Genomic DNA, 13,761 nt, shown 5'->3' on the forward strand with positions numbered 1-13,761 from the left:
CCTCCTTGTAGGGTTCATTTCCTGTTCACAGAACTGGAGTCATTTCCTGATAAGGACTGTGTGGCTCAGTAAAGGTAAAGGTATCAACTGAATAACAAAGTGAGCACCAAACTTCAAATCTGGCTTCTCAACCCACTATTCCTTTTTCTACTAGGAAGAGCATCTTCACATTCCATGTAAGTTCACAACCACCACAATTTCAATGCTCTTTGATGGCAAAATGTTAAACTGTCAGTTCAGCAACTAAAATAGAAAGTGAACACACACATACATATGTTTTCAGTCTGTGACTGAATTTACTGACAGAACTAGCAGATACAGAGGATCAACTGTATTGTGAAACTCTATATTTTAATGTTGCTAAAGCAACAATTATATATATATATATATATATATATATATATATATATATATATGCGTTTGTAGTTTTTATTCTTTGTCCTTAGCAATCTGAAACAACTCATCCAGCATTTTTCTAACCAAAATGACTAGCAAGATAAGAATTCCTTCTTCAAAAAAAAGAAACTCACAGTCTACCAACTAGACACTATATTGACAATGAACCATACAACCTGTGAGTGGGAAAAGGAGTGAAAAACTGGGAGAGACTGAGGGAAGAGGTGACATTGTCCAAAAAGAAATGGACTTTTTTTTTTTAACCTGATTTATGTAAATGTAACTCCTCTGTTCATCACTTTTATAACAACAATAATTTTTTTAAAAGCTTTCAATATAACACAAAAGAGACCCTTAACTAAAAACAAGAGAGGATACAATAGAAACTCAGGGGAAATATTTAAAATATGGCTAAAGCAGATTAAGAATCAGTTACTTGGCGTGGAAATCAAACTAAGTTTTCAAAACTAAAATAGCACCATTACCTGTGTTCTATTACTTTTAGTAGATTTGATTTTAAAAGAAACATTTATTTTTCAGTTTTCAAATCTAATAATTCAAAGTAAAATTGTAGACCTGTGGTCTTACCAACTGTACTTTGATATTTAACTGCGTTAGCAAGAATTTATGAAAACATGAGTTTCATAATACAGTTGACTCTGTATCTGTTAGTTCCACAGCTGTAAATTCAGTCAATCATAAGGCTGAAAACATTCAGAAAAAAAAAACACCATAGGCACAGGGGCTCACAACCATAATCACAGCACTCAGGAAGCTGAGACAGGATGATTTGAATTGGAGATCACAGTGAGTTCCAGGCCAGCCTAGACTACATTGCAAGGCCTTGCCCTTCCCAATCCCTGCTATATGTGTGTGTGTGTGTGTGTGTACACACACACATATATACACATATACATATATACACATGTATACATACATACACATATTTCCTGAATGTTTTATATATACTCAGAAACAGCAGTTACAGTGAATTTGTACAAACTTTTTTCTTATCATCTCCTAAACAATAATGTGTAACATCTATTTACATAGCATTTATATTATATTAGGCATTGTAAGTAATCTAGAGGTAATTTAAAGTAGATGGTTAGATATTGCAAGGTTATAAGCATATGCTATTTTGTATTAGACACTTAAACATTGACAGACTTTGGGGTGAGGGACGGGCCAGGCACCAATTGCCCATATAAACAGAGAAATGACTAGAGTTTTTCTCTCCAGGCTAGAGAACCGTTGGTGTTTTAAATATAGTACTTAAGTCTAAGTGCAAAGTTAAAATTTATTAAAGAGAGTTGAAAGAGTAGTTTGAGAGTGCTTGCTAAGCAAGCATGAAGCCCTGAATCCAGTCCCGAGCACTACCACTGAAAAATAAAAAATAAAAAATGAGGGGCTGGGAATGTGGCTTAGTGGTAGAGTGCTTGCCTAACATGCATGAAGCCCTGGATTCAACTCAGTACCACACAAACAGAAAATGCCAGAAGTGGGGCTGTGGCTCAAGTGGTAGAGCGCTATCCTTGAGCACAGAGAGGCTCAGGGACAGAACCCAAACCCAAGGTCTGGCCAAAAAAAAAAAAAAAAAGGAAACAGGAGCAGGAAGAAATGAGCTTCAATATTGATCAAGATCTTCTTCCTTGCTGAGCCCTTTTAGCTGCTTTTCCCTAAATTATTAATTTTTTATTCAATTCAATCAGATGGAAAGGAGCTAACACTCAATGATGTACGACATTTTACCTTATCTAAGACTTATAACAAACTTATAGGTGAATATTTTCTTCATTTAATAAGGGACAAAACAAAAATAAGTTAGGTTTAGAATTAATGAGTGGAAGAACAACAACTGAATTCTTGGGGTGGGAGGCATGAATTCAGTACTTAAGGAAAAATCTGTAAATATTGTACAAGACATATGCTGCAGCTTTGAAAGAAATTGAAACGACTGAATTAGAGACATATCTGTTCAAGGATTGAAAGACTTGAATTGACCTATAGATACAATGGAATTCTAATAAAAATCCCAACATGTATGTTTATTCTTAATTAATAAGCTGATTCTAACATTTATGGAAAATCCATAGGACCTACAATGGCCAAAACAACTTTTAAAAAGAACAGTTTTTCATTGTAACCACTATCTTATTTAAATTATAGTAATCAAGAAAAGTGTGGTGTTCAGACCAAGAAAGACAAACAGATAAATGGAACACAACAGAGTCCAGAAATAGGACCAACAAATATATGCACAGCTGGTTCTTTATAATAGTAGAAAGACAGTGAAGGTAAAGATGTATAATCTTCAATGAATTATGCTAAAAATAACTGGAGATACATGTGCAAAAAATAATAAATCTTAGTTCATAAGTTCATACATCAGACCGTACACTAAATTAACTAATATTGGGTCACAGACCTCAATGTAAATTGCAATATGGTAAAATTTCTAGAAGAAACTGCAGGAAAAAGTTATAACTTTGGGTTAAGGCAAAGGTTTTTTAGATAGGAACCAAAAACATGATTCATTCAAAATAAGATTGATAAAGACTAAAATTCAAAAATTAAAAACTTTGATCTTTGAAAGACACTGTAAAAACAAATAAACAGATAAGACACAGAGTGAAAAAAGTATTTCAAAGCATATACCTTATAAAGAACTTGTTCCTAAAATATTCATATTTCGATGTACCAGCCCTGAGCTAGGTGTTGGGGATAAAAATTATAACATTTAAAATAATAAAGAGATAATTAGGTGCTCCTGGATTGAGGATTCAGGTTCCAAATCAATCCATGCAGACAAATCTGACAGAGTCTTATCTTCAATAACCACCAAGAAGTTGGAAGTTGAGGTGTGGCTCAAGTGGTAGAGCTCCAGCTTTGAGTGAAAAAGCCATGCAAGAGCTTGAGTTCAAGCCTTAATATGTGCCACACACACACACACACACACACACACACACACACGCACACACACACATGCACGCACACACACGCACACACGCACACACACGTTAAGAAATTTGATCAGGCACTTTACAGAGACAGGAACTAGGAGACAGGCACATAAAAGATGTGCAATGGGGCTGGGAAGGTGGCTCAGTGGTAGAGCGCTTGCCTTGCATGCCTGAGGCCCTGGGTTCGATTCCTCAGCACCACATAAGCAAAAAAAAAAAAAAAAAAAAAAAAAAAAAAAAAAAAAGCTGGAAATGGCGCTGTGGCTCAAGTGGTAGAGCGCTAGCCTTGAGCTGAAGAGCTCAGGGACAGCATCCAGGCCCAGAGTTCAGGCCCCATGACTGGACCAAAAAAAAAAAAAATATGTGCAATATACTTCTCTCTCTGGAGATCAAGAGGAAGAAGACCCAGTCTAAGTGGCTGGGTCTGTGTTTAGAAAGGACAAAAGAGCTGGGCACTGGTGGCTCATGCCTGACATATGTAATCCTGGCTACTCGGAAGGCTGAGATCTGAGTATTGCACTTTGAAACCAGCTCAGACAGGAAAGTATGTGACACTCTCATCTCCAGTATGTGACCATAAAGGCTGAAAGTGGAGCTGTGACTCAAGTAGTACAACACTAGTGCCTTGTGCAAAGGAAGCTCAGGGACAGGGCCCAGGCCCCGAGTATCAGCTCCAGGACCAGAAATCTCTCTAAGGCAATAAAATTACAATGAGATCACTAAAATAGCTCTAACAGCTAATGTTAAAAAAAAATACTAACCAGCACAAACATTTGACAGTGATATAGAGGTAGTGGTAAAGATACAAAATATGAAATGCAAGCCGGGTGCCAGTGACTCACACCTATAATCCTAGCTACTCAGGAGGCTGAGATCTGAGGATGGAGGTTCAAAGCCAGCCTGGGCAGGAAAGTCCATGAAACTCTTATCTCCAATAAACCACCAGAAAACTGGAAGTGGCGCTGCAACTCAAGTGGTAGAGCACTCAGCTGAAGAGCTGAGAGACAGCAGGCAGGCCCAGAGTTCAAGCTCCATGACCAACAAAAACAAACAACAAAAACAAAAAAATCCAAAATATAAAATGCTACATGATTTTGCAAAAATAAAACCTTTTAAAGGAAGATAAAAATAGAAAGCTTTCTAAGACTTAACATATCCTTGCCATTTTACCCATTTATTCCTCTCCTACGTATTTCTCCAAGAGAGAAAGTGTATGGACATACACAAATTTTGGCTTATCCATGAAACGGAAGGCTGTTTACTATAGAAAAGAGTGAACCGTTGATACATGTGACAAACTAATTATGCTGAGTGAAAAGAAGCCCCAACCTTGAAGGAGTACATATGGTATAGTTCCATTGATATACTTTTGTATTTGTTATAGAACATGCAAACAAAATCTACAGTAGAAGAGGAAGACAAATGTTTGCTGGAGAAGATGGGCTGTGGGGAGGGTTGGGAAGCAAGTGTTACCAAGGTGCATGAATAACCCTCCAGAAGCAAGGGATATATGTTCACTCTCTTCATTGTAGTAGTAGTTTCTTTGGTATATGTATTATCTTTCTCAAATTGTTTTAGTATCTCAATTTATTGCATGTTCAATTATGCTGTTAAAATTAAAATACAAATAAAAGCAATCCAAAAAAATTACTTCAGTTTATTCTAAGACCTGAGTTTCCATGGATTCCAAAATTTTAAAGCAGTTAGTTTGCAGCACACTTCTGTTTTTAGGATAGAAATAAAGTATTGTTTCATGACTGAAATTGGATATATATGAGGATAATGATCCAATAGCCTTTAGTTTGGTATATTCTGACAGGTGTTTCAGGAATGATAAACTACGCTTCAGTTTACATTTCCTTCCCTTCCTTTTCTCTTATCACTCAGCAGTGAAAATGGCTAAGATGATAAAGATGGTTTAATTAAATTTATATGGCTCATAAACATGACATGATACCAATATCTTCAATCAATGTGCTAAGTGATATTTCATCGAATTTTAGACTTTGCAGATTAGGCATCTTAGGTGCAAAATTAAATCAAATGTTTTTCTCAAACCACACAGCAAGGATTTGACTGACTTAAAAAAATCAGGACTGGGATTGTAGCTGAGTGGTAGAGTACTTCCTAGCATGTGAGAGAGCCTGGGCTTGATCACGCGTATGTCAAGGTCCACTATGGACTGTCCACCACTATGCTCTGACCCCCTCCTGCAACCTATTTTCTACTTTCCTGTTTATTCTCAGGACCACAGCTATTGTTAGGTTAAAAGCACTAAGACAGTAGCTCTGGATCTTCATTGAATTAAAAAACAAACAACTTCCTAATCCCCCTTTCCTCTGACAAGTAGATATTTTTTGTAGTGCTTGAAGAAGAAATTAGGAGCTGGGTGCCAGTGGCTCATTTCTGTAATCCTAGCTACTCAGGAGGCTGAGATGTGCCAATCCAAGATTGAAATAACCCAGGTGGAAAAGTCCCCTAGTCTCTGTCTCCAGTTAACTAGCAAAAATGCTGGAGTGGAGATATAGCTCAAGGGGTAGAGAACCAGCTGAGAGCATAAAAGCTGAGCAAGGGCACAAGGTCCTGAGTTCAAGCCTTAGTACAGTAAGGAAAGAAAAGAGAAGAAGAGATGAACAAAGGAAGGAGAGAAAGAAAGAAGGAAAGAAATAAGAGGAAATGAAAGAAAAGGAATGGAAAAGAGAAGAGAGGAAAAAGAAAAGAGAAGAAAAGAAAACAGGAACACCATGTATTGGCTTAGGAAAGCTATCAGATAGGTCTCAGATCAACTGTATCAATATTGTTGAAACATACTGTTTTAACAAGTGGGGTCTTGCAGTTTTGTAATTTGGGGATATGGGATAGTACTCAACAATTTGGCTAGCCTGAGAAATCCCCATGTGATCTTGTCTGTTTGTCTGTGAACCACTGGGGAAGGACATCAAGTAATTCCTGAAGTTCTTCAGAATAGTAATGTCCAGTGAGTTAAAAGTCCTTGGCTAAACTCTTGGACGTCTACCTAGAATAGGATATGGTAAAGACACTTGCGCATCCATGTTCATTGCTGTACTGTCCACAATAGCCAAATTATAGAAACAGCCTAGATGCCCTTCAATAATAGATAAGTAGATCAAGTAAATGTGGTATATATGCACAATATATTTTATTCATTCTTTAGAAAGTGTAAGGTAGGTCATTTGCAGGGAAATGTATAGACCTAAAACAAATGATGTTAAATGAGGTAAGCCAAACTCAGAGAGACAAATGGTGCATGTCTTCTTTCATATGTGGAAGCTAGATCTAAAATATAAGTGGACATGATACCCAATATAGGACTCTAGGCATTCACCAACAGACTAAAAGAGGATACCCTTGGGGGAGAAACCCAAAGGTGTAACTCCCCTGAACATTATTTTTGGGGGGTCCAGTAGTGGGGCCTGAACTCTGGGCCTGGGCGCTGTCCCTCAGCTCTTCAGCTCAAGGTTAGCACTCTACCACTTGAGCCATAGCACCACTTCTGGCTTTTTTCTTTTTGCTTATGTGGTGCTGAGGAATCGAACCCAGGACCTCATGCATGCAAGGCAAGCGCTCTACCACTGAGCCAACTTCCCAGCCCCATCCTCTGAATATTTTAAAGTACTGTTTATCAAAATGAATTCCAAGAAATGGAAATGTGGGTTTTAATTGATGGTGATGTTTGTTTTTGCCTTTTTTGTGTTTTTTTTTTTCCTCTTCAGTGGAGGGCAAAGGGGGAAAGAGAAAAGGAGGGTGAACAAGTGCATTAATGGTATTCAATATACAGTGTTTGAAAAATAAACTATACAACTTGTGGAAAGGAACAAGAAAGTTTTCAAACCAAGGGAAAATAAAGGAAAGGTTGACATTGTCCAAAAAAGAAATGTACTAATTATGTGACTTATGAAATGGTAGCCCTATGTACAACACCTTAATAATAACAACAAAATTATGATACCCACCGGACAATATATTGGAAACTGAACTTTACAACTTTGGGGGTGGGTGGGGAGGAGAGTGTGGAAGGTGGGGGAGGGAAGAGATAGTGAGGCCACATCCACAAGGGCAGGGGTAACAATGAGCTACAAGTAATGCACTCATTGCCTTACTCAGGTAACTGTAACCCCTCTGCACAGCATCTTTGCAATAAAATAAGTTTTTAAAAAACATTTTGGCTAAAACAGTCATTCTCAATCTTTTCTGGAGTTACCTGGGAATTAGAGATGAAACTGATTGATGAATCCCAGAGAGGGTTTTGCTTTTTTTCTTTTCTTTTCTTTTTATGATTTATTTTCATTTTTAAGAAAATAAAAATACAGAAGGGTTACAGTTACATAAATCAGATAATGAGTACATTACTTTTTTGGACAATGTTACCCATTCCTTCACATGCTCTCTCCCAGTTTTTTCATCCCATCCCCACTCACAAGTAGTTCAGTTCATTTTCAACATAGTATCCAGTGAGTATCACTGCTACAGTTGTTCACCCTTTGTCCCTCTATTGCTTCTTGTTTGTTTCTCTCTGTGTCTCTCTCTGTCTCTGCCTCTGTCTGTCTGACTCTCTGCTTCATCAGTTGTGGGGCTTGAACCCAGGGCCTAGGTGCTGTCCCTGGTCCTTTTTGTGCTCAAAGCTAGCACTCTACCTCTTGAGCCACAGCACCACTTCTGGGTTTTGAGTGATTCATTGGAGATAAGAGTCTCATGTGGGCTTCTCTGCTTGGGCTGGCTTTGAACTGCCATCCTCAGATCTCAGCCTCCTGAGTAGGTAGAATTATAGGCGTGAGCCAGCAGTGCCATTTCTGTGTCCACCTTTACCCTCACAAAGACAGATAAACAAGACAAAAGAAAAGAAAACAAATACAGCAGCAACAACAACAAAAAAACAACCCTCGTTTCCATTTCTTGGAGTTAGTTTTGTCTTTTTTAGACAGGGTCTCACCTACACAGGTCAAGCTCCCTCAAACTTAAGATCCTCCTGCCTCAACATCCTGAATGTTGAGATTATAAGCATGTTCCAACATGTCCAGCCAGCAATCCTTTTTAAACTGATCTCGGTCTTGGGATTATTTTAAAGCAACCTATTATGTAAAAGAATCACATGCCAGATTTTATGTTTAGCCAAATTTGAATGCCAATGAATTTTCAACCTCCTTGATTTCTATTACAATATGCTTCAGATTTCCCCATCATCATTATTACATAGTAGTAATTCCTAAGTTGCTACATCTGAGCAGTAGTGTCTTTCCATTATTGATGATTCAATAATAGATAACTTTTATTGAATGCTTACGATTATAGTCAGTCTAGTAGTGGTAAGTGTTTTAACTCTTTACCAGTTTGTCTTTTTTTTGGTGTTTTGTTTTTGCTTATCAAATAGTTCAATATTTTCTCAAAGAAAGATGCTATATTTTCTGGAATCAGTATTGTCTTCTAATTTGTAGTCAATATCCACATTTTTTCTGGTTAGAAGCTCAATAGAGGGAGCAAGAAAGAGGAAGAATAATGTACAGAAAAATTCTGGTCTGTTTAAACACATTATATTTAGTACTTAGTTGTCTCAGGATGTTGGTAGGCATTCTCCAGAAATAGACAAATATTCAGTAATTCCTAGAGGAAAATTCCAAGAAAACCTATGACTCCATACAAAAGCAGCTGATTTTCCCTTTGATCATCTTTAATGCATTTCTTCCATTTCCAACAAAAACAAAATACACTGATTCTTCCTCAGCTTAACTTTTTTTGGAACAAATGGAAACACCATCTAGAACAATGCTGTGAGTTGCTTCAGGTGATGAGGCTTATAGTAGATTTTCAAATGTCTCTGTTTAATTGTATTTACTTGTATTACTGATTTGAAATGTTTCCTCTCTGAGCTCTGTGACTCACTTCCACAAGGTGGCAGTATTCTGAAGAGCCTGAAAATCTGTTTTCCACTTACAGGAAACGTGAGAGCCATCAGAAGTATATTTTTCAACCTGAGGCTTAGCAAGGTATTTAGTAAATGGTGCCTAATAAATAGTTAGTAAGTGAATCAGTCTATCTACTTCAGAGAAGCCAGGGGTAAAAGCTGAAGCTGGGGCCATTCTAGGAAGGAAAGATGGCAGCATTGTCTCCCTCCAACACACACACCTTCTTCTTTGTAAGGAAAGATTTCTTCAGTACTCCATTTTTTCTTTTCCCTATATTCATACTGATTTTGACCAGAACACAGCTCACCATAATGAGGCTGACAGCCCATCTTCTCAATGAGTCATTTTCCTTCTGAAAATGAGCTGAATTAACTCTTCTATAAAATGCAAAATTGATGATAACAGATGTAAGTGTATACAAATTTTACAATCAAAAAGAAAGAAAGAAATTCCTGAGCAGTTTTTCAAGTCTGCTAAGCCCATTTGGAAAAGGACCCTGTTGGGAAAGTGGTGGGTGAGGAAGTTCCAAACTGAGATCAGAGCTCTGAAACAATGATCTGACTCCAGTCACTTCACTTCTGTGCTTCAGTTTTGTCACCCTTATCAAAGAGAAGGCCCAGTGTATTCCCCAGGGCCCTTCTAATTCTGACCATCTGCTTCTCTCTTTCTGTCACACTACAACTCCTACAATCATTGTGTCATACACTTGAGGGTCAACCAGAAAATTCTACCTATTTGCTTTGAGAGGAAAGAAAGGAATTGATTTCAACCAATTGTAAAATTCCAGGGAGGGAGTGTTTTGTTTAGGTGGCAAATATTATTATCTCTCTATATTAGCTGTAGGTTCTTTTTTCATAAAGCATCAATTTTCCAAAGCAATATAGGCTTGTATATTATTATTATTTTTAAAGTTATGGGACATCTTCCATTGAATGTTGAAAGGAATATGTTTTTTAAAAAATATAAAAAAGGGAATATCTTTGTACACTAAATGAGTAGTATTTTGTGGTTTAGGCACAGGGCTTGAATGATCAAGTTATATAGCTTAGCTTGCAATGTTTTCAGGAACCTTGTTCACTTATAGACTGCTATAAGCTATGATAAAATTGTTAGAAAATAACAGACAGCACCTAAACCAAGTTGGTCAAATATTTTTACGTGCCTTGGAAATCAATATGCATTGCCACGAATAGACTGACACCAACTAACTTCCTGACTCTACATAATTTAAAAGACCTGGCTTAGGTCTAGATATTTGAGCTATATGGAACTTAACCCAATAAAATCATTAAGAATTAACTTTGTGACACCTGAAGGAGAACCAACACTTCAGAATGATTTTTTAAATGCCATCGATCAAAATTAGTATTAAATAACTTCCTTCAGAGCTGAACCTATTTGAGCATATCATTTATAAGAGATCAGAAACAAATAGTCCATACCTACTAATAATCATAAAAGTTTTTTAAAAATCCATTTCAGTATGAAGACATCAGTTATCAAAGTCTTATTCCCAAACAAGATTATCCAAACACTGAAGCAAAAACCATCAGTTCTCCATCCAGCTATTGGTGACCAACAGTAGAACTTTAGTGCTCTCAAGAGTCAGTAATTTTGATCTGTATTTGAAACAGTCGAGCAAAGACTTCTGCTGTCAGAAGGAACAATCTGCCACTAGGACCTGCCCAAATTCCAAGCACCTCCCTTCTCTGGTCTGGAGGCAGATGGCACATCATAAAAATAGAAGCCATGGAAAAATATAGAGAAAGATATTCCCTTTAAAACCCTAGCTTCTTTCCCCTAAAATCTAGGACTATGAATAAACATATTTTATGTTACTATTTTTGCCCAGAATTTGGGAACTGATACTGGACATTAAAATGTTTCCTTATCCCATTTCATTTGCATGGGTTATTATATTCCCCTAGGCTGGAAAAGTAGCCTTTAGCTTACCCAAGCAGCAAAGACAGGACAGTTATAATTTGGGAATTCTAGTAAATACCCTAAATTGCAGCAGCTGCTGTGCCCAGCCTTTAATACTACCAACAGTAACGAGCTCTTTTGTACTGACTTGCGCACTGTTCCATGGGGAAACCTCATTTGTGTTTGTAGGACTTGTATAGATGAAGTAGGCCACAGTGGATTGACTTTTTTTTTGGTCATGAGGCCTGAACTCTGGGCCTGGGCACTATCCTCAGCTCTTCAGCTCAAGGCTAGTGCTCAACCAATTGAGCCACAGCACCACTTCTGGTTTTTACTGCTTATGTGGTGCTGAGGAATCAAACCCAGGGCCTCAAGCATGCAAGGCAAGCACTCTACCACTGAGCTGCCATCCCAGCCCCTGACATACTTTTTAATGACATACTTTCACATAATTATGTGGGACAGTGTTTCTCAAATCCTTGGTGTATCAGAATCTCCTACAAGGACTTCCCAAAGCACAGATCTGTTGGCCTGAGTCCAGCTTTTAGTAAACCTGGGTTGGATCTTAGCCTTTGCATTTTTACACATTCCCAGGTAACGCTGAGACTCTTAGGCTGAGGACCAGACTTTGTGGACCACTGATGTAAGGGCTGCTTTTGGAGTATTAATATCAATTATGTTTCTCTGGGCCTGTACTGGCTTCTCAGTAAATACCAATTTATTGCTGGGCACATTTGAAATGTCATTTGCTTGGATTCAGCAGCTTCAGTTACATACAAAGATGCTTAGTAAGACCAAGGCGGCTTCATGCTGTAGACAGCAGGAGAATCAATGATGCAGAATGTTTGCTTAGCTAATGTGCAACTTCCTAGGCCACCAGAAGTACTGTAACATAAACAACATGGCACAATTTCTACAAGAAACTCTACTGAAATCTGATTGACACCATCTTAGTTTTACTTTTTTTTTTTTTTTTTGTCCGTCATGGGGCTTGAACTCTGGGCCTGGGCGCTGTCCCTTAGCTCTTCAGCTCAAGGCTAGCACTCTACCACTTGAGCTATAGCACCACTTCTGGTTTTCTGGTGGTTTATTGGAGATAAGAGTATCACAGACTTTCCTGCCCTGGCTGGCTTTGAACCATGATACTCAGATCTCAGCCTCCTGAGTAGCTAGGATTATAGGCATGAGCCACCAGGGCCCAGACTAGTTTTACTATTTTTTAAGTTTGATTATAAACATAGCTTTTAAAGATGGTGGAATTTTCTCTCTTAAATCAACAAGTATGGTCTAACAGTTTGAACTGATCAAATTTTGACAAGTGTTGATACAAAACAATTGAGCATTTATGCTCAATTTATTTATGTTCATTTCCTCTATATCATATTTGCTTAAGTTTTAAAGTATGGCTCTGCCAGAAAACAATGTCATAATTTTAGTATTTACTTCAAGCACATTTGGTAATGCAGACATACCTTATTTAACTTGACAAAATAGTCCAGTCCAGCTTCAAAGGGATTTGTGTCACAATTCATCTGAAAGGGAAACACACATATTAGATCTTAGATAGTGCCAGTCACTTTATATAATACTTTTTAAGGAAGGAGAATACTGATTTTTGAATACAGATTCTGAGAAAGAAAAATTATGGAGTACTGGTCTCTAAAAGTTTTATAATCTATGTTCAAATGTAGCCTTTTGGCTAACACTACCTTTTGTTTCAAGCAAACACAGAAACTAAAAGTCACAGTATGTTTCCATAGCTCTTTAGCTTTAACAAATATCTGAAGGATAGCACATGATGCTTTCACTTAGTTTTCACTTAATTTTACATAATTTGAGTTGGAAAGAGCATTCAGTAAAATGCTGAGACTGCAATTGTCTGGGAATCAAGATAAAGAAAAAAGCAGATGTTAGGAAAATGGCTTCCATAGAGGAGCAAAGAAAAAGGGAAATAGTAGGGCTAAATCTCAGTCTTCTCAAATAGGGTGAATCATTATAATAGATATTAATTCAATGTTAAAGCCAATATTTGCTGATAGACCTGAAGCAAATTTTTTCTCTATCTTGCTGTTTCCTTTACTGTAAGGAAATTGATCTAAAGGTACTTAAACACTAAAGACAATAAAGAACATACATAAACCAAATGAACATAAGATCATCTTATAGGACATATTTTTCTCTCATAGTTCTTGATCAATTTGAGCTACTTTAAAAATATTTTTTATCTGCTCAAAGTGTCAAAATATGTTCAAGAAAAAAAGTTAAAACAAAGCAGAGAAAATTGATGGTTATAACACCAGAGGGCGCTCTGGCACTATTGAGACACCACAGGACCCAAGATGGCGCTGAGCTCCCAAAGGAAAACAGCAGACGATCAAGGCCAGAGAAACGTCTTGCTCCCAAAAGGTTCTTCTGCTGCTTCATTTGTTAGGGTCTTGGGAAAGAGCTGTCCTGTTTTTGTACAGGTAGCTGGTTGCTGCTTGCCTAAGGCCCTGTTATAAGCTGAGACCCCCACAGAAAATACTTTTCATGCAGGCTTCTTTTCAGTTTCACTAAGA

At 37.5% G+C, this 13,761-nt stretch overlaps 1 protein-coding gene across 1 annotated transcript in view; it reads right to left on the reverse strand.

Annotated features, from left to right (window-relative positions):
• LOC138837134 (dimethylglycine dehydrogenase, mitochondrial) overlaps nucleotides 1-13,761 on the reverse strand; it is a 63,280-nt gene that overhangs the window by 11,048 nt on the left and 38,471 nt on the right. The window contains exon 14 of the mRNA XM_070035924.1: nucleotides 12,676-12,735. Within this exon, the coding sequence (XP_069892025.1) occupies nucleotides 12,676-12,735 (60 nt within the window). The remainder of the gene's footprint in view (nucleotides 1-12,675; nucleotides 12,736-13,761) is intronic.

Source organism: Dipodomys merriami, unplaced genomic scaffold (assembly GCF_024711535.1).
Source record: "Dipodomys merriami isolate MVZ:Mamm:240054 unplaced genomic scaffold, mDipMer1.0.p SCAF_263, whole genome shotgun sequence".
In the NCBI taxonomy this organism is placed as follows: domain Eukaryota; kingdom Metazoa; phylum Chordata; class Mammalia; order Rodentia; family Heteromyidae; genus Dipodomys; species Dipodomys merriami.